Source organism: Xiphias gladius, chromosome 9, assembly GCF_016859285.1.
Source record: "Xiphias gladius isolate SHS-SW01 ecotype Sanya breed wild chromosome 9, ASM1685928v1, whole genome shotgun sequence".
Lineage (NCBI taxonomy): Eukaryota > Metazoa > Chordata > Actinopteri > Istiophoriformes > Xiphiidae > Xiphias > Xiphias gladius.
In genome coordinates this window covers 9752373-9775485 of record NC_053408.1, presented here as the reverse complement: position 1 = coordinate 9775485, position 23113 = coordinate 9752373, and the positions used below count along the sequence as shown (strand labels likewise).

Below are 23113 nucleotides of genomic sequence, written 5' to 3'. Positions count from 1 at the left end.
TTAAAAAGTATCCTGATATAACATCCCGTTTTATTAGTTTCTTGATGATAATTGAGTTGTGTCTAGACAGGTTGTATTTTGTTATTAGGATAAATTCATTATTGGTTTTGGTCTTTTAATAGTATTTGTTTATAACAATAAAAAGATGAAGTTACAGGCTTATCTTCTAAAGTAGTATAGGGTGCTAAGATATTTTTCACAAAAAATGGAATTTAAAAGACACTCAAAACATGTTCTTACATATCTAAATTTAAATACTGACGGGATGCAACATGGTAATCCACTATTATAGATTGATTTTATCTCAGATCTGCCTATTGACACTCCAGCTCCTCGACAATCCTTGGCAGTGCAGCTGTTTGTCCAGCTCTCTGAGCTGCTCCAGGAAACCAGCATTAGGTGAGATGTTTCTGTTGGCGCTGACAGCTTTAATTGCGTCCGCCAGTGTCATGTTCTCATGGATCATCAGATAGGCCAGGACCAAGGTGGACGAGCGGCTGAGCCCCATCGCGCAGTGGACGAACACTTTACCTACCGATCGGTGGAAACAAAAGCTGGACATCATTTCCTGTGGATCATTTCAGAGCTCAGCCATCTCCTACCAGCTCCCGGTCTGTATTTACAACCATGCAATGACTGGATTATTGTGGTGCACTTTATTCTAACTGTCTAATTTGTTACTCCTCTGTGGATTAAAAAACCATGCACATCACAGAGAAGAGTACTTCTAACTCCTGACTAAAAGTTTTCTACAATGTTGCAACAAATGTTTCTACACACAGTAATCCCTGGTTCCTTATCGGGTCCGAGGATTAGGGCGCAGAGGAGCGCGTAATTGAACTGTCTTGGCGCCTGTGTATTTCTGCCGGGGATTACTGTAGGCCCCGCCACACACTGGAGCCCCTGATCAGCCAGCATGTGAAGGAGGAGGCCTCATCTTATTACTGTCATGTCAGATACTGACTTCACTTTGCATAACAGGCCAGGCAGGCACACGCCACAAACATAATTGTGTAATTTCCATGTCCAATAAAAGTGTTGCTTACAAATTACCAGGGCAATCCATTTAAAACCAATTTTCCTGGCCAAGGTCTGAGCTTATGAGAAGATTACCGTGGGGGAAAGATATTAGCTTGATATTATGTTTAGTGTTTGATTTGCATTTTAATGACTAATACAACTGGGGGCTGCTGTAACAGGAATTGACTGACAAATGTTTCTGTACCTTGCCTTGCAGGAAAAAAATGTCTTCTCCAAATTAATGTGTAAAAATGATGCGAAATACCTTGAGCACAGTGAGAGCTCCTCACCTGCGGGAAAACTCAAGGCGTTCTTGATGAAATTGGCAGCTGGGTAAAAGAAGGGACTCAAGTTGAAGGTTGGCATGTCAAAAGCCTCCACTCCATGATAAGTGATTTTGGTGTCTCTGTAGAAGCTTTTCCCCGTGTTCACGTTGAACTTCCCATCAGCGGCGTTAAGTACATGGGTGATGTGGTGTGCCTGGAGTGTCCTCTTGTCTTTGGCTGCATACCTAAAGAGAGAAAGCAAAATTATCCGTCGGTGCAGGTAAGTGGAAGAAGGATTTTGTTTTCTCTAAGAGCACAGTTCATGATCGTAAACAACACATATGACCATTGTGTGATAAGGAAGGCTTCTAAATTATTTACAAATTATTTATGATTAATATTACATTAACTGATGCTTTATAGATAATTAATAAGCTGTTTAGTGCATAAATTAGTACTTTAACTTGCTAAATTGTAATTCCAGATTTAATTTAATTTACACTTTTTGCTTTGTGTAACATAAAGTACCGTAGTGTGCTCCGTCTTTTAAGGGCTCTGTTCACCCAAATAACAACAACAATAAATGAATGAATAATTAACTCACTGGAACAACTTTCACCCCCAAAAATTGTAAATATGTATAAAAATTGTTGACAGGAAGTTTATAATCTGCAGTAACGGAGATAGTGTTTCTGGAAAGACAAGGTTATTTCATCTTTTTATGTCATTTTTCTGTACTTTTTAGCAGCACAGCCAAAATATCATCTTTAGGTTGTGACAGAAATCCCAGAAAAAAACCCAGGTAAATAAAACATTAACTGCTGTCTTGTGTATGAATGCCCCGATCTGTCCTTTCTGGAAACATTTTTTAATTAGCACCATTAGCATATGGTTAGCACGGTAACTTGCCAATGTTTAGCATATTTGTATAATGACAAAAACATATAGTAGGTAAAAACTTGAAGGCCTCATTAACGAAAGGTCCCGAGTTATTTAATTTACATTTTGGTTCAAAACCTCACGGCGACCGCAAACTACTGCACAACTACTAACTTCTTACCGAGGAAAAAATTCGCAACTTTAAACACTTAAAACTGCAATATGGACGTATTCAGCCTCGACTAAAGCATAAGAATTGTATGTCAAAAAGAATTACACCAGTGTACAAAATTACTGAAGAATGATACGTGATTTGTAGAACCAACAATAACGGCTTTATTGCCACTAGGGGGCAGCAGAAACAAGCAGCGAACATGACTTATGACCTTAGCTTGATACGGCGAACTTGTTAGCAAACAGTTGCTTATTTATTCAGCATTTATTTGGGGTTGTGTTTGTGGCCAGCCGATGATATGTCCGATTTTCACTCAGTTTTAGTTCCGTTTTTTTGATCTTCACCTGAACCTGAGGCAAACATCTGGCTCTGTAGCTGCTAAATGCTCCATTGTGTTCACCGGCTTGTTGCTGGCTTTGCCGTTTGACGCTGGGCAGGGAGCACACTAGTGATTTTTAGCCATTCTTGGCACAAAGAAAGGGGGCGGGAGGGGCTGCCTGTTGCGGTTGAAAAACCAAAGCAATGAGCTGAAAGACCCTGAAAAGCTCCACAGAGCTGAGGGCAACCAAGTCGGGTGGCATATCTCTGTGGGTTCATCACTACAAATTACAAATGACGCTATTTATGTACAAGTGATGCATTGTTAGTTAAAGAAAATGTAAATTCTTTATTTGCCTTACTATAAAGTGGTACTGAAAACAAGTTGGATTTTTTTTTTTTTTTTTATGTTCCAGTCTCACATGTCTCCAATATAGATCCTGGGCTGAACCTCATCCAGATGGTTGCTGGTCCCTTTCTTTGTCCACATCAGCCTCTGGAGCTCTGAAGCTGGAGGGGTCTCATACCTGCCGTCTGCCCCCTCAGGGCTCGCCAGGCAGCTGAGGCCTCTGGGCATGTCTGGATATTTTACTCCTGCTTTTACAACCTGTCACACAGAAGTACCACATATTCGTATTCTGACAGAGTTTGAACGAAAGCATTGGCCATTGCAGTGACATTTGGACCACAGGGAGTGCTGAGAAGTCATCAGAAGGGTGAGAACTGTTGGGTTTCATTCTTTACTTTGCTCATTTACAGTTTAAGAAAGGAAATGCAAATACAGTTACAGGCACCATCTGATTTTCCCATGTATGCTAAATAACTTCACTGATAGCGTCTAATAGGCTTTATTAAAGTGAGGGCATCATCTTAGGAAGCTATAAATACAATGAATAAAATATGAGATTATAGCGAGAATTGTTAATTAAAACATTGGGTCTACAGGCCCACAGCCTTTAAATATAGCGTATGCCAATAAATTTACTCCACAGCAGCGAAGGACCATAAGAAGACACAATTGTAAGATGGCCTCATAATAATCTCATTATTTTATCTACAGTTCAGTAGGACTTGGGGGATTTATTTATCTCCAGAGATACAGAAATTTGTATTCAAGACTTATGAACATCAGCTTTTCATTTCCTGCAGGCAAGTCTAACCTGTGCATTTACAATTTACACACTGGGCTTTAGAAAGACTTGCATACTGTATACATTAGCATCCATTTAGGCAGCTGTGTGATTCTGCTCAAGGCTGGGGACATACAAGTGTTGTGTATGCGATGTTACAGTTAAGAAACCGATGGCAGCACATCTTCTCATTTGCATTCTGTTGGTGTATGGAGACATAATGTGGCACTCAGGGTTTGGAGAATTATTGTTGTGTCCACGGGGATGAGTCATTGAGACCAGACTGTTTCAGTGACCTTTTGTTGAGATGCCGTGGCATATGGAGGTGCACTCAAACATCATGATGGCTTTATCCATCTCTGCATGTGCATGGTTGCACGTGTGTCACTCGGAGCATGCGTATGCAGGAAAAGCTGCGTCTGACCCAGCGTATTATCCATGCATATGAGTGTGTGAGTCTTGAAGGCAGACCGACGTGCGCCTTTGCACAAGTACAATGTGCATGTGCCCAGAGTACCTGGAGGCTCTTCTTTCTCCTCATTGATCTATAAGTACAACCCTTCCCTCCCTCCCACGGTCAGGGCAGAGAACTGATTTCCCTGGTGCACATGTTGAAGTGCAGCGCTGTTGCCATAGCCTCCCCCCTTAGGCTAACCTGTCCTTCCTGCTCTACTTCTGTGTAATTAAAGATGCTATGTATGGGAAAGTGCCCACGGTTAACATGGAGGGCAAATAAAAATGGCTTTTTACCTCCTCTGGGTCTCTTCTTGGTGGTTTTTATGAATTACACTTCCCTGTTTAGCCTTTTGGATGAGATTCGTCTGAAGTTGTGAGCAAATTAATAAAAGAAGAAAGTGTAATCCATCAGGCAATGCAGTATCATCACAGTACATACTCATTTTTAAAAGCGCTTTATGATTACCTTGCAGACAAAAGTACACAGAACAATAAATCCAAACCCTTTACTTTATGTATACTGAACATACTAATAAATATTTTCCAACATGGACGTATATCTTCAACAAATTCGTAAGAACACATTGTAAGTAGACACTTGCCTTTGCTGGAAACTTTGCTTTTTCAAGGTGTCTCTGTAGAGCTACATGTAGGTCGACAGCACAACTCTCTGCGTTCTCCTTCGTAATCTACCCTGCAACCTTTTTTGCTATTTTAACATCTGAATCTCAGCCCAAAATAATTCTGGCATCATCTTCTGCATTCCTTAAAGGTTACCCGAGCTGCCAGCACACGAGGGAGGATGGGACACCGCTTTTTCAGTAGCAAGAGAATTAGATCGGTGCTGCTGTGTTTGAGCTTAAAGCTGACATAGTCTTTAGCGGGATTCTTCTCCACGGTGGAATGTGTTTAAATCAACACCCGGATGTTTGGCCAAGTCAGAAGTTTCTGACCTCTTTTACGTTATATGTGGATCATTTAATGAATGAAAGCACAAAAACTGCTTTAAGGTTTACCTTACTAGGTTTCAACACACCATCAGTGAAACTGGCAACTTTAAACACTTAAAACTGTAATATGGATGTATTCAGTCTTGACTAAAGCATAAAAAGAATTACACAAGTGTAGAAAGATGAATATTTCTTTTTATCTTGTGAACGTCATTCTTTGCAAAACTTCCTAAATTTATTGTATCTTTCTTCTTGCATACAAATAAAATATCCACAGAAGAAACCCATATACTGAAGCTGAACATCTGCAATACAGAGCAATACAAATTGTGGCATATCATTCCGCATAGTTTTTCACATACTGGGGGGGTTATTTGCAATGAGCTGGTCATTTAAATGTTGATACCAATGAAAATACCAATGTGTGTTTGTGTGCATGCATGTGCGTGTGTTCTAGGTGTGTTTGATATAGTGAGGTTGAGAGGTAAGTAGATGCGTGTGTGTACCTTTTTGTGTCTGGCGTGTCTAATTTTTATACAGATAATTTCATGGCCAATCAAAAGAGCTGAAACCTTTTGATGAATGCACCAAAGGAATTTCATACTGTGAACACTGAGGGGTTGGTCTTATTAAAGAGACAGATGCAGTATATTGAGTCACATTTTGAATTTGGCTGATGACTTGCAGAGCCATTTTCTATTTTTTCTGAGTCATCTGCAGAGTTTCCTGAAATATCATGCTTTGCAAAACATTTTCCATAAGACATTTGGTCCATTGTTCTGTTATACAAACTGAGTTGCTGAAGAAAAAGCCATCTTACAAGAGTGACAGGGAAAGACATAATTCAAGACATATATAGCAATAAAATCTCAGTATCATTAGCTCCTGTCTCTGTTTTCACTTCACATTACATTAAGTTTGAATTTATTTTGCAACCAAACTGTTTTTTTTGTTGAGACATTTTTTGTTTGTCTGTTGTGTCTTAAGCCATGTTAGCGTGTCCATGAGGAGGTAATGCAGCTCATTACAAACCAGACAAAGGAATTGGATTTTAATGAACAGACAATTTTGTAATTCATTGTTAAATCCTCACCACTAGTAAGGCAAAAATGTAAAGCTTGGCCTGGGGATGGCGCCAGAGGAAAGGCCACGTTGATACTACGCTGTTACTTTCACATCTCACACAAAGCTTGTCAGGCTCAGCTGCTCTGGGTCGTTAGATTTGGTGCAACTTTTTCTCCCAGTCTGAGGTGTACTTTGTCAGCCTCAGCTGTAATGAATGTTAACACGTTAGTGTGTCAACATGCCTGCTACTATTATGCATCCACGCATGTTAACAACTTGCCCACTGGATGTTAACATACTGGTAGCGTATAACATTTACAAAACCACATCAGCATGCTAAAAATTAGCAGACTAACATGCTAATCTTAGCATGTTAGTCTGCTAATCTTAGCATGCATGGTTTAGTATGTTAGCATGTTAATGTGTACAGTTAGCATATTAAGATGCTAATGTATAACATGTTGGTGTGACATGCTACTATTTAGAATGACCTGAGCCAGCAATATGTTTAGAAATATTGTTTCATAGTATTAAAAATAAAAAGAGATATGCGTGTGCGGATTTTGCCTCCTTAACATTTAGCACATTGATATGTTATTATGTTAACATGTTGACATTTAACACTCTAACAAAAATCTGAGGGATGAGTGGCTGAATGCAGTGGAGTTATGTATGCAGCTTTCCCATTCTTTTTCTTATCATTTAACATGCAAACACGATATTTTAGTGTTAGTCTCAAATTACAGCTGAGTCTAACGGAGACTCAAACTCACGAAAGTCCGTTGGATATAGAAATTTTCAGTCTGGACTGTTGGATCTGATGAGCATCACCATCCCTAGAAACCACGCAGCTGTGTGGCTAAAAAGTGTAATCTTTTTCTCTTGATTACAGGATCTGACATGTTTTCTTTTTTCTTGTCAGCTGAAGATCCAGATCCAACAGCAAAGCCAGGAAGTTCCTGTTGGGGTAGATGGCCCTCTTCTGGATCAATTTCTGCAAAGCCTGTTTGAGCGGGAGGTGACGGTAGATCATGAGGTATGCTAGCACCAATGTCGATGACCGGCTCATTCCCATGATGCAGTGCACCAGAACTTTCCCTGAAGAACAGACAAGATGAAAGGAGCAAGGCGTGTGAAGGAAGGATTAGTGAAAGGCCACAGTCTTATTAATATCATACATGACTGCCCGTCTCACGCTGTGGCCTTTCTTTTCTCCCGCTGTGAGCTAAAAATAGTGCCCACAATTCATCACCTTTGTTCATTTAAGGTCCCTTTGCAGATGGGGCCCGACTCACTCTTTAATACGAACTCGTCCTCTGCTTGATAGGTCCTTTGAAAAGTGCCATGGTCACATTATAGAATTAAATTCTGCAAGGTAAGACCCTTATTATTACTGCTGGCTGAAAATACACATACATACCATTACAAGCTGTGTTACATTGTGGTCGCAAGTGACATTGAAAGGACGGCATGATGGGAGAATTTGAGTGAATGGTTTTATTAAAGATGTGATGTGCAGGAATTTAAGAAACAAGTACAATTTTTTGCATGAAATTCCTCAATCTTTATAGCTACCGAATTCTGTCATTAAAACTGACTGTGCAGAAGTATGATAAAAAAGTCTTGGGGAGTCTTACCATCAGGTGACTTCAGAGCTTTATGAATGAAATCAGCCGCAGGCTGGAAGTAAACATCCAGATCAAAGTGTGTCGAGTCATCTGCTGGAATGCCACAATACACAAAGTCGTTGCCATAAAAGCTTTGGTTCCCTATGCTGCCTCGCTTGGAGTGAGCAGCGTTTAATACATGAGTTATACCTAACTTCAGCAAGGCAGCCTTGTTTTGGGCTACTGCCCTAGCAAGACAAAGAGACAGAAAGAGGTTCAAGACTAATGTGAAGGCTAAGCATCACAGCACAATGTTTTTATGTCAGAGTGATACAATATTTGGCAGGAGCTATGTCAAAGTTGGGAGACTGTTTAACATTAAAAGTAATTGGTTTCACGTTTCCTTGCAAAGCAAACTCAGAATATCTGGTTTCAACTTGAAATAAAATGTATATACTTACACATTCCCTATGTATATGTTTGGCCAGACCTCGTCAATTTGATTAAGATGTAGTTTGCATGAGTCCAAAAGCTTCTGCAGATCCTTCACAGTCAGATATTCTTTTCTCTTGCCTTTCATGGCTGACATTTTGATTCCAAATTCCCCGTCTTGGATCAAATCCTAGTCCAAATGTTTGTTGTATTAAAGCAGTTCCCCTCTACCCCGGCTCAGGATGATCTGTACGAGCAGGTGTTTATCTGCTGTCACTGGACAGTTACCCAATTTAGTGCTTAACCTAGCGTGTAGTCTTTCTCGTGGAGAGGGCAGAACAACAAACGGAGCAGCCCGGGCTCTGCTTTTCACACCACTGTGGGATTCTAATTTAATAAGCCTCAAACAGAGATGAATCATTCCATAAAGCAGTGATAATTGGATGTAATTATGGAGAAAATGTTTAAGTGCATTGCTTATACTGAATGACAGAAAGTGCACCATAATGCAACATTTATGGAAGAGAAATTCGAGTTTACTTCTCTGACATTAATATCTTGTGAAAGCAAATTGGATGAAAAGGGGAAAAAATTAAGCTTTGCCGTTGGCTGCACATGACATCAAACAGCACTCACACTGCTGCAAATGTCTCTTTAACCCTCCTATTATGTTGCAGGTCAATTTCACCCATTTCAGCTTTTAAATTGAAGAAAAAACATAATTAACCCCTCTTTTAAGCCATGAAATGAAATGACTTTCCTTCATTCAGGGTCATGAACGTGTATGTAAAATGTGAGCACAATGATGTATTGTAAAATGTCAGTGCTGTTGTATACAAAACCAGTCAATAAAGGTCTCTGGGTCATTTTGACCTGGAGACAGTTATTGATTTATTATCTGAAGTGTTGCCTCTCCTTATTGATTAATCAACAGTAGTGTGTGTGTGTGTGGTGAGACCAAAACCCAACTGGATATGTAAATAAAAACTGGGAGAATATGATTCAAACCTGCTGGTGAAAGAGTGATTCTGTGATTCCTGTATGTTGAAGAGGCTTGGTTGCGGTGGGTTCGTTTCTGTGCCTACACTTTGCATTTGAGAAGCTGTTTTCCAAGCATTTTAAGCACATGATTTCTCCAAAAGAGACACTTAACATTGAGCTCCAGAAGAGTCGCCAGGCAATAACAATCAGATTTTACTCTGAAAAGCACCAACAATAAGAGGAAGATGTCTCTGAGCTGTTAGTGATCCATGTTCTCTCTAAAGAGGATTCTTTAATTAATCTAAAGAGTGTCATGTCATCGCCTTCACTGCAGCAAAGCCAATACAGGCTGTGAGATTTTTAAAATGTATGTATTCAGAAAAGATGCTGGGCCTACAAGGTTGGTCAGCACTTAAATATGTGACATAAAATTGAGGACCAGAGGCACTCGTCATTCCTGAGACTCAGAGACAAGGCTGACTAGCTCACTCTCTATGATCGGCTGCTACGGTGCAAAAAAGTTCAAGCTGGACCACCCAGACCAGAATCTGCTGGAATCTGCCACTGGAACCATGAGGCATGTTGGCAAGAAACGTGAAAGTTACTGGGTTCTGCCTCCTTGAGAGGACAATAAAAACCAACACCACATGTGGAAAATGCAGGAAAACAAGACTAAGAGTCTACAGCCATGCTAGCGACTCTGAGGCTGTAATTAGTCACAGCAGTGCTTTGAGCTAAATGCTAATATTGGCAAGCTAATATGCTCACAATGACATGCTGACGTTAAGCTGGTATAATGTACCATGTTTCCCATCTTAGTTTAGTGTGTTATCATGCATATGTGGACAGTAAAGTGATTATGAAGAGCAGTGATAATCTAGGGCACATGGATTAAATCCTGAAGCAGTAACATTTTATCTTAACGCCCCCGTTTATCTTTTATAAGCAGTGTAAAAACCCGTAAGTAATGGTGTATACCATACTAAAATGTAGTTGTAAGCAATTAATAAAAAGGACATTTTGAAGTGTTTCGTTTTACTGCTTCTCCCATAAAGCATCCATCACCTGTGTATAAACAGTTAATGAACACATGAGAAGCATTTCCTAGGTGTTTATACACACAAATTATTCAAAGGTATGTTTAAAACTGTTACCAGATGTGTTCAGGACTCATGAAAACATGTTTTATATGGTTACACCTGTTATGTTATTGAGTATTCATTACCTGTCTTCACACCACTTATGGGTGTTTCTTATGGTGACTTATAGCTGTTGACAATTACATTAATAATCACTTTAGAATGTCCTTAACTTTGCTAACAAATAAATGTTAGTGTGTTGTAAACCAGCTGTTGATTGGTCATATGTTGCTTATAAATGCTAAAATGGAGGTGGTACCAGAGGGATCTAACACAAACACACGAAATGTAGTGAATATAGTGAAGTTTAACATTTAGAATTTAAATGGAATCATGTTTTTTTTAATCAAATGTACAGTGGGGTTTGAAATTAAAGGTTAATGTTTTGTGCGTCCACACCGAACACACACAGACACACACACACAAAGCAAAGTCTTAAACTGCGTTAGAATGAATTCAACTCATGGGTTAATTTGACCCACAACATAATGGATGTAATTTTCCTTCAACATAATACAAAAGAAAGGTAATAAAACGTCATCTTGTCTCATATTGAGTCATGTTCAGGTTGATTACACTGATCCATTAGTATAAGCAGGATCAGGATCTTGTGAAAAGGCAGCACGATTCACATCACACACAGCAGTAGAGTCAAGGAAAGTGCATTTGATTCAATACCATTCTTGAAACAAACTAAAGTCAAAGCACAGTATCTCCCTCCACTGGCAGATTGAGGCTCTGTAATCAATTCATTTTGATATTTCATTCATTGGAGTGCACTCATGATGTCGTAGTTTCACATCCAAAGCATAAAGCTGTCTGAGGAAGCCCCTGTTTGGGAAAATCCACCGGCGCTCTTTGACCTTATTGATGGCCTCCAGTAGGGTGTAGTGGTGGTGGATCATTAGGTAGGCCAGGACGAGGGAGGCAGACCTGCTGACCCCAACTGCACAGTGGACCAAAACCCGAGCTGGTGAACAGTAAGATAACAGTGAGCCTAAAGCACGAGTTGAATGCGGGATTCCATTCATGGAAAGATGAGTGACTTGCAGGGAGGCCTGCATATTAAGAATGAGTGACATGAAAGCCACGTGATGGGTATTTACCGCCAGTCGCGTTAAGTGCATTTTGAATGTACTCGGCGGAGGGAAAGAAATAGCGAGCGAGGTCAAAGGACGGCGAGTCATCTGCGGGCACTCCACAGTAATCCACCGCGGAGCCATAGAAGTCGTGGCTCCCCTGACAGTGCGGCCTCCCATCAGCTGCATTGAGAACATGAGTGATTCCCAGCTTCCACAGGCTGTAGCGATCATTGGCCACTGACCTTCGCACAAAAAGGAAACGGCAATTATGATGAGAAACGCGTCAGAGGGGAAGCAGAAATCCGGGGTCATATTTATCGTAGGAGTTGTCCAGAGCTTACATGTCGCCAATGAACAGGTTAGGCCAAACTTCATCCACGTGATTACCAAATCTTTTCCCGCCGTACAAAACCTTCACCAAATCTTTCACAGAGGAAGTGGCCGGAGAATCTGCACTGCTTTCCTGCGGATGATTCATTGTTGGCTGCATGCGCATTTATAGTTGCCTTGCTACTCTGATACTCTTCACCTGTATCATTTCTTATCCCAACACGTATCGTCAAACTCTGTTGAGGCTTTACTACAACCATGTCGGTACGGACAAGGGCAGGTGCTCCAGGTCTAAAATTAAAACAGTGACCTGTTTTCAAAATGTTGGTCAATCTCGTACCTTTTTAAATCTTCACGAAGAACATTTCTCGACCACGATTTCTCATTTTGTGACCTTCAACTGCACAAAGAATTTAACGCTTTTCATCACAACAATCCCAATGCTGAATTTAAGACGATGCAGTTCCCGGTTTCCACCAGTAGGCGTCACTTTTGGCCAGCGAGAGCCAAGCCCCGTGTGGCAGATTTTACGTGCGCAGCTATTCGGGACATTAACGGCTTGTGTTGTCAACAGTCATGCTAACCAGCGCAAAGACGGGGCGAAATGATTTCCAACAACCCCGTGTTATCGCAGCAGACGCTACTACGATTTCTCCAGATTCTTGTGAGATGCCGTTTAGCTAGCTAGCTGAAAAAATACGTTTCCGTATCGTCTTCTGTTACATCTCAGTCCGGGTGAGTGAGCGTAAGTTACACGCAGTGATAAAGCTAACAAATAGCAAGCTGGCTAACGTTAGCTAGGACTGAACTAGCCTGCTGGGCTGGGTTGTTGTGATACAGGAGAGGATGCTCTCATTCACTTTCATGTCTACCTCAGGTAAACCTTTGTTTACATACTGCCAGCTACCAGGGGGGCCAGTTATCTTACAAGATGCTGAAAGAAGTTAGGAGTAGAATTAGCTCCTGGGCTCACCTTATTGATAGTCAGTGATGTGGGTGGATGTGAGTTAAAGCAGTACTATAAATCACAAAGAGGGCTTTAAACGTTACATTGCCCTCGCATCATTTAATCCCTTAATTTGTAGATGCTGACACTGTATTGATATTTTGGAGATCCTGGGAACAGACTTCATACACAGGGTTTGTTGCCAATGATACTGAAGTTCAGGTTTAACGAGAATTATTCCGTCCATTGTGTAGGATAGTGTCAGCTCCTTCTAAGATTGGGGATAATAACCGAAAAGTAATTATCCATAACTAGCGCAGCGGTCTTAAATTCACTGTTTACCCTGGGGAATGTTTCTGCACCTTCACCTACATTTTTAGGGTGTGGTTTCCACTGTACAAACTTACAACACATTTTTTGACCGTGTTTGCTTCACATATTTGCTCAAGGTGTGAGGGCTCAGCCTGCCCGTGAAGCTCAGGACAGTCTTATACTTGTTTATCGCTTATAATTTGGCACAAAGTGAAGTTATTGTCTGTCTATGTTGCAGTCTTGCGTGGTGTGTTTGGAATTCATACTGCTGATTCAGGGGAAATAAAGTGTGCCTACTTCTCCTTAAGATTCATTTGTTTATTAGGGAGGAAGTCAGTGAGGAAGTGATATTGACAGTAAGGGAGAGCTCAGTCGTTTGAGTTGCATTTAGAAATTTTGATGTCTTTTTCTCCAGCCCTCAGAGCGAGGAGGAAATGACCCAACTGAGCGTCCGTCGCTGGACGCCCAAACACGTCGCCAAGTGGCTGAAGGAAGAGGGCTTCTGCGATTATGTGGACCTGCTGTGTAACAAGCACCGATTGGATGGCACCAGTCTGCTCGCCCTCAGCGAGTATGACCTCCGCTCGCAACCTCTGGAGCTCAAGGTGCTGGGGGACATCAAGCGGCTGATGGTGTCGCTCCGCAAACTTCAGAAACAGAACATCGACGTGTTGGAGGAGCTGGGTCTTCCCTTCGACGGCCACTCTCCTACAGGCTCCGGAGGCAGTTTGGATTGGCTGTGTAATGGAGACCCGGGCAGAGACTGTGACAGCACTGACACAGCACCAGTGGGAGAGGAATATCACCAGTACACTAATGGAAAGTACAAGCAGCAGGCTAGGCGTCTGGATCCAGAGTACTGGAAGACAGTGCTTAGCTCCATCTATGTGGTGTTTGTGTTTGGATTCACATCCTTTGTCATGGTCATAGTGCATGAGAGGGTGCCTGACATGCGCACATACCCTCCGCTGCCAGATATTTTCCTAGACAGGTGGGTGATCACATTTAGGTTTAAGACACTCTTAAGCATTATTTTATTGATCTGTGTCAAAACAGATGAAAAAAAAACAACAGAAACATTAGTCAGCAGTGAAATTCCATAGACAGACTGAAACAAAAATATATATTTTTTATCAACTCACAGAATATCACACCAGATGGTGGACATTATAACTGCCCTACTTCCTTCTAGCCTGATTCTATTATTGTCCTCACATATTCCTGATGGGCTAACCATGGTTCAAAGAGATCTTTGAAAGTTTTTTAGCGCGACCTACTTTGTAGTGTGACCCGTTGTTTATGACCAGCTTTGAGCTTTTCACGGAATTTCTTAGCTTACTGGGAGAACTGATTTCATGGACCATGCCAGGATTTGTTTGGAGAAATGAAACATGCTGATTCTAGTTAATCAGGCTAGTTACAAAATCTTACAGATTTTGCCTGAATCTAGTGATATTATGAATCGCTTAAGTGAATATTTTGTTATTAAAATCAGTCATGGAAGTAGAAACTTTAAAGATAGAAATGAGAGCCTTGGAAACATGTAGGCTTTTTAAAAAATATTTTTGTGTGTATATGAAAGGCACGTATTGAAATTGCTTTTGCAAAAATATTTATTTCACAAAGATATAAAACAGAGAAAAGCACTCAATTCTCACATTGGAGAAGCTGGAATCAGAAAATATTTGGAATTGTTGGTTGATAAATGACTTAAACAATTAAAAGCTCATCAAAATTGTTGTTGATTAATTTTCTGTTGATCAATTAAACAACTAGTTGTTTCATCCCTGAACTCTTCTTTTCTTTTTCAATAGTGTGCCTAGAATACCATGGGCCTTTGCAATGGCTGAGGCGTGTGGAGTGATCCTCTGTAACATCTGGCTACTTGTTCTGCTGCTGCATAAACACAGGTAATGTCCTGACAGTCTTTCCTATCAGTACAATGTGGTCACTGCAGGGAATGCTCTGTGGGGCACCTACAGTCTGTCCCATAAATCACTAACCTGGAAGACTCAGTGTAATTATTTCTCATGACTTGTAGGTCCATCCTGTTGCGGCGCTTGTGCAGCCTCATGGGGACAGTGTTCATGCTGCGCTGTATCACCATGTTTGTCACCTCCCTGTCAGTGCCAGGACAGCACCTGCAGTGCTCAGGAAAGGTAACACACTAACCTACTTTGCATGTATCATATTTTAAACACCACATTTCTGCCTCTTTGAAAGATCACGGTACTAACAGTTGCACCTCTTCCCTCCTTCCAGATGTATGGTGACATGTGGGCCAAACTGCAGCGAGCTGTGGCCATCTGGAGCGGTTTTGGGATGACCCTGACAGGAGTGCATACATGTGGTGACTACATGTTCAGCGGTCACACTGTGGTCCTGACCATGCTCAACTTCTTTGTCACAGAGTGTGAGTAGTTTCTGTTAACCCAGTCTAGCTGTGAACCATAGTGATCCACTTTTATAATTTTGTTTACAGTAAGTGGGGAACAGAATGACTTAACTTCATACTTCAAGAGCCCCTTAAACCTTTTATGTTAAGATTAAGGCAAAATTAACTTAGAATTACTATAATAATGAATAATTACTGAATGTAGTTCTTAAAATGCCAAGTATTCCATTAATGATCTCTGAGCTCTAACTATGCAGCCTATCTCCTGTCTGTCTATGTCTGTCTGTCTATCTATCTATTTATCTAAATATATTTTAAATTATTACAATTTTTTTTTCTTTGTGATGCATGTACTTAAATCCACAAAACACACACTAAAATATGAGATATGAGCTCTGTTTTTATTAGGTATGAAGCCTTAAATAACATTTAAAATGTCACAGTGGTGACACGTTTTGTCCATATTCATTCATGATCGGCATGAGAAATTATGAACGGTTATTAAAAGCTGTGAAAACAGAGGGTTAAAATACTTAATCATGAGGAATTAACCATATTTGGGAACATAGTCCCTTTGTTGCCACACAGGGTTTTTCTTTGGTACTGCAACTGAAATTTAAACTGGACAAAAAATAATATTTCACTCAATAATATGTTATGTTTCTGGTTGGTGGTAGTATAAATCCAAATAAGTATTCAAAACTGCTCTTTCTGCTTCCTTTACACAGACACTCCACGAAGCTGGAACTTCATTCACACATTGTCCTGGGTCCTCAATCTTTTCGGCATCTTCTTCATCCTGGCTGCACATGAACACTACTCCATCGATGTGTTCATAGCCTTCTACATCACTACCAGACTCTTTCTATACTACCACACTCTAGCCAACACCCGGGCCTACCAGCAGAGTCGACGAGCTCGCATCTGGTTCCCCATGTTCTCCTTCTTCGAGTGCAATGTGAACGGGCCTGTGCCCAACGAATACTGCTGGCCCTTCTCTAGACCTGCTGTGATGAGGAGGCTGATTGGATAAAGAACAGGAGCAGCAGCGGTACTTTCAGACACTAAATAACCTGTGCTGTTTTGTCTGCTTTGTCAAGTTGCCAACGGAGGTGGTATGTCATATCCTCATTAAAAAGGAGGTTGATGTCATCCTGTCAGCACTGACACCTGATGGGATACACAGAGCCATACCTTCTTATATTCTGGGACTTAATTTCTAACTTGGTTCTTAAAAGACCTATTTACACACTTTGCCTGTTTTGAAAACTGAACACAGTGGAGATACGTCTCATTGATGGGTTGCTCATTTTGTCTCTAAAGGGATATCATGTTATGTTGCATGAACTGCATTTTTTTGGTACTACCCAACTTAAAAACCTAGTATTTGGACAGCACATGATAAAAGGAAGCCACATTAAAAAAAATTCTCAGGCAGAAGCGTACCTAATGCTTTTCAGCAATTAACCATTTCCTGTGCAATTAAAATACCTAATCATTTCAAGGTTTGAATCTTGATTCTGAAAAACTGAAAGTTTTGTTTTATCTCCCACTTTGTAATTTATCAAAACATAACTCTGTGGACCACTGTTAAAGCAATATGGAAAGATCTACCTTACACTAATGCTTTTTTTTTTCTGTGAAGCATTTTTTTCCCTTGATAGTAAGAAGCAGATGTTATGCAGTCTTCTGCATTCCTTGAGATTACGCTTACATTTTGACAATGTTACCAAATGCTGACAGAGAAATCCATGGCTCATCATAAGATAAACTACAACATGCATAGACTCCTTTGTTTTTATTGTTTATGTAGCCGGCTTTTTCTTTACCAGACCCAGGAAAGATACATACAAGAAATGTCTTTATCAGCCAAAAACATGGAATGAATTTTTTTCTTTCCCGGCCGTCTTAAATATAATTCCATTTGCCAATTACCTTGAGTGTCACGATAGGTTTCTCTGTGCAAAAATGTCCAGAATCTCGTTTACTGTTGGATAGTTGGATAGTGCTTTTTTTAATCGTCATACAGTGTAAATGGCAAGACCCAAGTACCAGTTACACTTTCCAAGATATTAATCCTTTGACATTAATATGTACTAATAGTTCTTAAGAAGGACCCTTAAATTTGTAGGTATTTGTTTATATTAATTTATTTCATTTTGTAAATGTTCATAGGTATTTTTATATTTCATGTACAGAGTTACAGCAGCATGCACATGGAGAAATATGTTTACAGTTGCTCTTAACTATGTATTTGTTTTAAACACAATGTGCTATTTAAGTGTAATGTTGATTTCAGATTGGCATCTGCATTTCATTGAGTGAAACTTGCCAGTGTAAGAGATGTTTTCTTTGATTTGGTCATTACACTACATTAGGAGCATGAATATTCTAAATGAAGCTGACCTTTCATTGAGGAACGATGCTGTTATGTTCATTCGCTCCTGCAAAGCCACATAACTTGTTTCATGTTTCGTTCAATCATTTCCATCATTAAAGAGCTGAAATCAAAGACCAGTTTCTTATCTTTTTCTTCCACTTACTGCACAACCATATAATTAAGAGATGGATACTGTGTGTAGTCCTCAAGCTATTGTTTTTGCTGCTGCATGTCAACCAATAACAAGCCTGTGATGGTGAGTGGACATATATGGAGTACTTGAAACTTTGATTAAAGGGTGATGAACATTGTGTCACTAACAAAATAACATAATTTTCCTTTATGCTTCCAAACTGAATAGTCCATTTAGTAAAATGTGTCAGAAAGGTTCAGGTTTGATTGTGATTATTTTGATTTCAGTATCAGTTTTTTCTCCTTTTGATATACACGAAAACAATTTGTACATTTGATAATCATTTTATACAGCAGAAGACTGAGCTACCAGGACTTTGTTTTCCCAGTTTTACAAACAATAAGATGAACAAAAATTGTGTTTTCTAAGTTACAGTTACTTATTTTATAGTAGATAGGATAGGCTACATAACAGCTGCAGACTGAGTCCAAGGCTAACGTTTAATTATATATATATGAATATATATATGAATATATATATATATATATATATATATATATATATATATATATATATATACATACATTAGCTGACTGAATATATATATATATAATAATAATAATATATATATATATATTTTTTTCTTCGGTATGTTCCTTTCACAGTTGAAAAAATAAGTGAACATACAGTAAAACATTACATTAGCGTATTAGTTGCCATGGCGATTTAGCGGTCTTCCTCTTGCCGGTGTGCTCGTAGTACAAATATGGAATGAAACATTTTTGAAAATGAATATAATTGAGTTTGCTGCTGTCAAACCATAGAACAAATGCTTAATGAATTGCCTGAGAATCAAAAAGTGACCATCTCGCTTCTATTTCAGACGGGCACTAAATAAGCAGCTTTAATTTCGGGTCCTGGCGGCTCCGAGGTCAGGAGGGTGTTAGTTGCGGTGTCTCCTCCATATCGTCCTACACCTGTTTCTGCTGCTTATTTCTGACGCCCTTCCTTATTCACAACTTGACAACAATACCAACAACAACAACAACAACAACAACAACAACAACAACAGTAATACTAGTAAGTAATAAGAAATATATTTACGTAGGTTTTTCATGTAGTTTGCAGGAATGTCAACAACATGGCTATCAAACTATCAAACGTTTGCTAGCTAAAAAAACGCCCCCTACCACACTGTGTTCAAACTCCTTCGGGACACAGTGACTGTGTAGATAATTCTTATCACTGGCAAAAGTTAACCCCTATTTAAATCGTAAAAATTACGAACAAGCAATCTTCAACTGCGTTTATATCTTCACAGAAAATGCCTCTGATTTCAGATTTTTAAAATTATTCCACATAGACTTTATCAGACAATTTAATCTACAAACGACTGCTTTGATAATTGTATTCATGCCGAAAAAAAGACATATGCCTGGTTGTCGTAAGCAGACGGTGAGGTGTTACAGACAAGCATCTGGTCTAATCTCGACTGAGGAGTCGTGACAACAGAAACTTAAAGTAAAAAGAACGTAGTGCAGGTGTCTGGCAATACAAATATTTTAAGGCCGACACATTATAACTATTGAATCAAATGAAGTTTGAGTTTAAAGATTTCCGTAGTTGCAGTCAGACCATAGCCAAAATTTCTAGAAATACTGTTTGCAGAAATACGGTTTCCTCCCATTTGACAGATTGACATGAATATTTTTCACACTTCATTTATTCATACTTCTTTATTATTACATTTTTTTTTTTTTTTTTTTTTGGTGAACTCACAAGTAGTCCATTATAAGTAAGTAAATTGAGGATAAAAGGATTGAGGATTCCACCAATAAAATACTACTATGTGCTAATTTTTGAAAATATAGAATCTAAAGTCTCTGGTGGCTATAATTTGCAAATTCCCATAAAAGACAAAGGACATGACCCTAGCATCCCCAATGGTAGCTACAGCCCTTGTCGTAGTTAAACTTTGCCTACAATTTCTTTAAAGGCTTCACCAGTTTGAAGATGCATATTTTTCTGATGTGCTGTACACAACAAGTGCATTTATACACGTTTTTCACCATTTACACTCTCTGAATTTTTATTTTTCCTGACAGGTATAATGGCAGTTCCTCCAGCATACGCAGACCTTGGAAAATCAGCAAAGGACATCTTCAATAAGGGATATGGTAACTGGAAGCAAGATAAAAGGCAGTTTTATAAGGGTGTATTTATTGACCTTCAGAGGACAGGCTGGCTGTTTGAAATGCATTACCAAGCCCAAGAAGTAGTTCCTCTCTGTCACTGTCCTTGCAGGTTTTGGGCTGGTTAAGCTTGATGTGAAGACAAAGTCTTCAAGTGGAGTGGTGAGTTTAACTATTACTATAAATATACAGTATTGCGTTACTGTAATAAAATGCCAGACTATGTTTTAGGTAAATAAGAACAAACATTACATGAGCTGAAATTGTCAGACTTCTTCAATTACCAAGTTTAATTTACAAGAGGTGTTTGTTTATGTTACCTGTACGATAAATATAAATGTATTTCTCTTTTAAGATTTTTTGGGCATTTTTTGCCTTCATTGGACAGTTGATAGTAAAGAAGTAGATGGGAAAGGAGGGGGGAGAGAGAGGGGCATGACATACAACAAAGGTCCCAGGCCAAACTCAAACCATGGAAGCTGCAGTTATGTGGCATATGCTGTAACCATTTGGCTACCAAGGTCCTCTGTAAATGTATTTTAGCTGCAAGTGATAGATGATGAACTTCTCCAACCGGTATTGTCTTGAGGTTGAATTAAATTCCTCTTGTATTCAATGTAGGAATTCAAAACATCCGGCTCATCCAATGTAGACACCAGCAAGGTCACTGGAGCCCTGGAAACCAAGTACAAGTGGGCTGAATATGGGCTGACGTTCACAGAGAAGTGGACCACGGAAAATACACTTGGAACAGAAATTTGTGTTGAGGATCAGGTAAATTGAAAACTATGTGATGTTACTGATCATCCCCCTAAAGACACATTGCTCTAAATTAAGTGTGATTGATGGAATGATTTTCTTCTTTAGATCACCAAAGGGCTGAAACTTACTTTTGACACTACATTTTCACCAAATACTGGGTAAGCTAAAGTTTTTATGTCCATTGGAATATCATGACTTCAATCACTGCTTAAAGAACATCCTTCTAACTTCACTTCTTCCTTTTTTCCATTATATTTCATAGCAAGAAGAGTGGCAAGGTCAAGACGGCTTATAAAAGGGAATATGTTAATGTTGGTGTTGATGTAGATTTAGATTTCGCTGGTCCTACTATCCATGGAGCAGCAGTAGCTGGCTATGAGGGCTGGCTGGCTGGCTACCAGATGACCTTTGACACAGCCAAATCCAGGACGACCCAGAGCAACTTCACAGTTGGCTACAAGACTGAGGACTTTCAGCTCAACACAAATGTGTATGTTTTAGAATTAACAGATGTTTGAACCAAGGAGGATGAGTACCTTAACTGTAGAATAACACAAGTAGCTTTCCAAAGAACTCACTGATCAGTTGATCGTGTGGTATTTTTTTCCAGGTGAAACTGTTTGAAGAATACGGACATGAACATGATGTTGCACATTTTTTGCTGTTTTTTTTCCCCCCCAGAAACAATGGTTCAGAGTTTGGCGGATCCATTTACCAGAAGGTAAATGACAAACTGGAGACTGCTGTGAATCTTGCATGGACAGTAGGCAGCAACAGCACTCGCTTTGGAATTGCTGCCAAATACCAGTTAGACTCCAGTGCCTCCATATCAGTAAGTGTCTTTTTTTTTTTTTTTTCTTATCTCCGCCAAGGAGGTTATATTCACTTTCTGTTTCCGGGGGATATATCAAAAATGTGGTCAAATTTGGTGGAAAATTAGGTCATGGGCTAAGATTACAAGTGATTGAAATTTGGAGCCAATCCAGGAATAAAAAAAAAAAAAAATCCTACATTACGATGACATTTTTCCCATTTTTCTCACAAACTGTTTTGTTTTATTAAAAATTATCCCGTGCGTTTACCCCATGATTGTCTGTTACTGTTTGTTTATATGTAGATCTGGATCCAGATGTGCTCATTAAGTGCTTTCTAGTTGAATGATTAAGTACAATGTTTTTTTCTCCAGGCTAAGGTGAATAATGCCAGTTTGGTAGGAATTGGATACACCCAGACTCTGCGGCCTGGTAAGAATCATCTTTACTTATATGTACAGTTGACAACACTGGCCAAATATCATGGACCTTGGATTCACAATAGTTTTAATGATGTTAAATTTTTTATATCAGGTATGAAACTCCTCCTCTCGGCACTGGTGGATGGGAAGAATATCAATGCTGGTGGTCACAAACTAGGTCTGGGCCTGGAGTTGGAGGCATGAGGATCTGCTCTGCCATTAAGACGACGAAGAATATCAGCTGACTCTGACCCTGAGTGTTCCTGTCTGGTCAGCAACAGATATTTTAAAGAGATGAAGCCAAAACAGAAAACAAGCCGAGTTCTCAAGCACTGTTAAGATGGAAAACTTTCCGGTAGCCTCCTTTCATTGTGGTTACAATAGCTAGTCATGTTTCAGTCACATGTATTTATTTTCAGTTACACCTTCTGCCAATTTATTCTCCATAATAAAAGAAAAACCCTCGTCTGGGTGTTGAATGTTGGCAACAGAAACCTGTTAATTTGCTTAAGTGTGATAATGTAGAATGTAAATCTGAGCTGTTATTTTGCACAGTAGAATACCTACCTTTATTTAAGCTCTTTCTCCTTTGTTTTATTTGCACATTTTATCCATAATTTGGTAGTGATGTTCTGCCTGTTGGAAGGGTAACTCCAACTAAATATGCTTATCAAGATTGACTGGTCCTCACTTATCTTCCTAGAGAAGTTTAATTGTGCTGTGTGATGAGTTTTTGATCTCCACCACCTTATATACCTGCTTTTAAGTCGCAAGAAAATGCTAAATAGATTTTTATTTTCATCAGTGTGACATGTGCGAAAGAATATCTGAGTGTATCATCCATTTTCCATCCCATTATTGAGGACTGTGACACTAATCAGGAAGCAGTTTGTGTGTTGTCTACCTTTGCAATAAAGGCCTGAAATCAA

The 23113-nt window shown here is 39.5% G+C and overlaps 5 protein-coding genes and 1 long non-coding RNA gene across 10 annotated transcripts; 3 read left to right on the top strand and 3 right to left on the bottom strand.

Moving 5' to 3' along the window:
• Window positions 1–249: 249 nt before the first annotated feature.
• Window positions 250–5115, bottom strand: LOC120794844 (dual specificity phosphatase 29-like). Of its 2 annotated transcripts, none has more exons than XM_040136220.1 (4): window positions 4847–5115; window positions 3081–3265; window positions 1311–1531; window positions 250–531 (listed from the first exon to the last, which is right to left on the bottom strand). In XM_040136220.1, the coding sequence occupies exons 2-4, from the start codon at window positions 3233–3235 to the stop codon at window positions 305–307; spliced, it is 603 nt and encodes a 200-aa protein (XP_039992154.1). In that variant the 5' UTR covers window positions 3236–3265; window positions 4847–5115; the 3' UTR covers window positions 250–304. The 2 variants fall into 2 exon arrangements, with proteins under 2 accessions (XP_039992154.1, XP_039992156.1); XM_040136222.1 differs by lacking the exon at window positions 4847–5115 and adding an exon at window positions 4539–4588.
• LOC120794847 lies at window positions 2590–7294 on the top strand. Its single transcript, XR_005708167.1, has 3 exons — window positions 2590–2927; window positions 3075–3374; window positions 7182–7294. It is a non-coding gene; the product is annotated as an uncharacterized LOC120794847 (long non-coding RNA).
• Window positions 7146–8481, bottom strand: zgc:153981 (dual specificity protein phosphatase family protein). The gene is made up of 3 exons (XM_040136224.1): window positions 8328–8481; window positions 7897–8114; window positions 7146–7357 (listed from the first exon to the last, which is right to left on the bottom strand). The coding sequence occupies exons 1-3, from the start codon at window positions 8453–8455 to the stop codon at window positions 7146–7148; spliced, it is 558 nt and encodes a 185-aa protein (XP_039992158.1). The 5' UTR covers window positions 8456–8481.
• Window positions 8482–10772: 2291 nt separating this feature from the next.
• On the bottom strand, window positions 10773–12088 carry LOC120794845 (dual specificity protein phosphatase 13-like). The gene is made up of 3 exons (XM_040136223.1): window positions 11842–12088; window positions 11525–11742; window positions 10773–11388 (listed from the first exon to the last, which is right to left on the bottom strand). The coding sequence occupies exons 1-3, from the start codon at window positions 11994–11996 to the stop codon at window positions 11168–11170; spliced, it is 594 nt and encodes a 197-aa protein (XP_039992157.1). The 5' UTR covers window positions 11997–12088; the 3' UTR covers window positions 10773–11167.
• LOC120794837 (sphingomyelin synthase-related protein 1-like) lies at window positions 11627–17985 on the top strand. Of its 4 annotated transcripts, none has more exons than XM_040136211.1 (6): window positions 11627–11858; window positions 13504–14079; window positions 14903–14998; window positions 15130–15247; window positions 15351–15501; window positions 16212–17985. In XM_040136211.1, the coding sequence occupies exons 1-6, from the start codon at window positions 11842–11844 to the stop codon at window positions 16514–16516; spliced, it is 1263 nt and encodes a 420-aa protein (XP_039992145.1). In that variant the 5' UTR covers window positions 11627–11841; the 3' UTR covers window positions 16517–17985. The 4 variants fall into 4 exon arrangements, with proteins under 4 accessions (XP_039992145.1, XP_039992147.1, XP_039992146.1 ...); XM_040136213.1 differs by lacking the exon at window positions 11627–11858 and adding an exon at window positions 12359–12575; XM_040136212.1 differs by lacking the exon at window positions 11627–11858 and adding an exon at window positions 12360–12565.
• A 928-nt stretch (window positions 17986–18913) lies between these two features.
• On the top strand, window positions 18914–23113 carry LOC120794839 (voltage-dependent anion-selective channel protein 2-like). The gene is made up of 9 exons (XM_040136215.1): window positions 18914–19076; window positions 20102–20173; window positions 20301–20350; window positions 20810–20962; window positions 21056–21108; window positions 21213–21440; window positions 21632–21782; window positions 22137–22194; window positions 22297–23113. Exons 2-9 carry the CDS (start codon window positions 20107–20109, stop codon window positions 22386–22388), a joined length of 852 nt encoding a protein of 283 aa, XP_039992149.1. The 5' UTR covers window positions 18914–19076; window positions 20102–20106; the 3' UTR covers window positions 22389–23113.

What these genes read in the sequence shown, in the direction of transcription:
- LOC120794844 (XM_040136220.1), bottom strand. Translation starts at nt 3,235, where the DNA reads ATGCCCAGAGGCCTCAGCTGCCTGGCGAGCCCTGAGGGGGCAGACGGC. An exon ending in AGGATCTATATTGGAGACAT is followed by an intron (nt 1,532 to 3,080) that starts GTGAGACTGGAA and finishes TTCTCTCTTTAG; the next exon opens with GTATGCAGCCAAAGACAAGA. An exon ending in CGCCTTGAGTTTTCCCGCAG is followed by an intron (nt 532 to 1,310) that starts GTGAGGAGCTCT and finishes ACCGATCGGTAG; the next exon opens with GTAAAGTGTTCGTCCACTGC.
- LOC120794837 (XM_040136211.1), top strand. An exon ending in CCAGATATTTTCCTAGACAG is followed by an intron (nt 14,080 to 14,902) that starts GTGGGTGATCAC and finishes CTTTTTCAATAG; the next exon opens with TGTGCCTAGAATACCATGGG. An exon ending in CTGCTGCTGCATAAACACAG is followed by an intron (nt 14,999 to 15,129) that starts GTAATGTCCTGA and finishes CATGACTTGTAG; the next exon opens with GTCCATCCTGTTGCGGCGCT.
- LOC120794839 (XM_040136215.1), top strand. Translation starts at nt 20,107, where the DNA reads ATGGCAGTTCCTCCAGCATACGCAGACCTTGGAAAATCAGCAAAGGAC. An exon ending in TTTCAGCTCAACACAAATGT is followed by an intron (nt 21,441 to 21,631) that starts GTATGTTTTAGA and finishes TTTCCCCCCCAG; the next exon opens with AAACAATGGTTCAGAGTTTG. An exon ending in ACTCCAGTGCCTCCATATCA is followed by an intron (nt 21,783 to 22,136) that starts GTAAGTGTCTTT and finishes TTTTTTCTCCAG; the next exon opens with GCTAAGGTGAATAATGCCAG.
- zgc:153981 (XM_040136224.1), bottom strand. Translation starts at nt 8,455, where the DNA reads ATGTCAGCCATGAAAGGCAAGAGAAAAGAATATCTGACTGTGAAGGAT. An exon ending in AACATATACATAGGGAATGT is followed by an intron (nt 8,115 to 8,327) that starts GTAAGTATATAC and finishes TTGTCTTGCTAG; the next exon opens with GGCAGTAGCCCAAAACAAGG. An exon ending in AGCTCTGAAGTCACCTGATG is followed by an intron (nt 7,358 to 7,896) that starts GTAAGACTCCCC and finishes TCTGTTCTTCAG; the next exon opens with GGAAAGTTCTGGTGCACTGC.
- LOC120794845 (XM_040136223.1), bottom strand. Translation starts at nt 11,996, where the DNA reads ATGCGCATGCAGCCAACAATGAATCATCCGCAGGAAAGCAGTGCAGAT. An exon ending in AACCTGTTCATTGGCGACAT is followed by an intron (nt 11,743 to 11,841) that starts GTAAGCTCTGGA and finishes TTTTGTGCGAAG; the next exon opens with GTCAGTGGCCAATGATCGCT. An exon ending in TGCACTTAACGCGACTGGCG is followed by an intron (nt 11,389 to 11,524) that starts GTAAATACCCAT and finishes ACTGTTCACCAG; the next exon opens with CTCGGGTTTTGGTCCACTGT.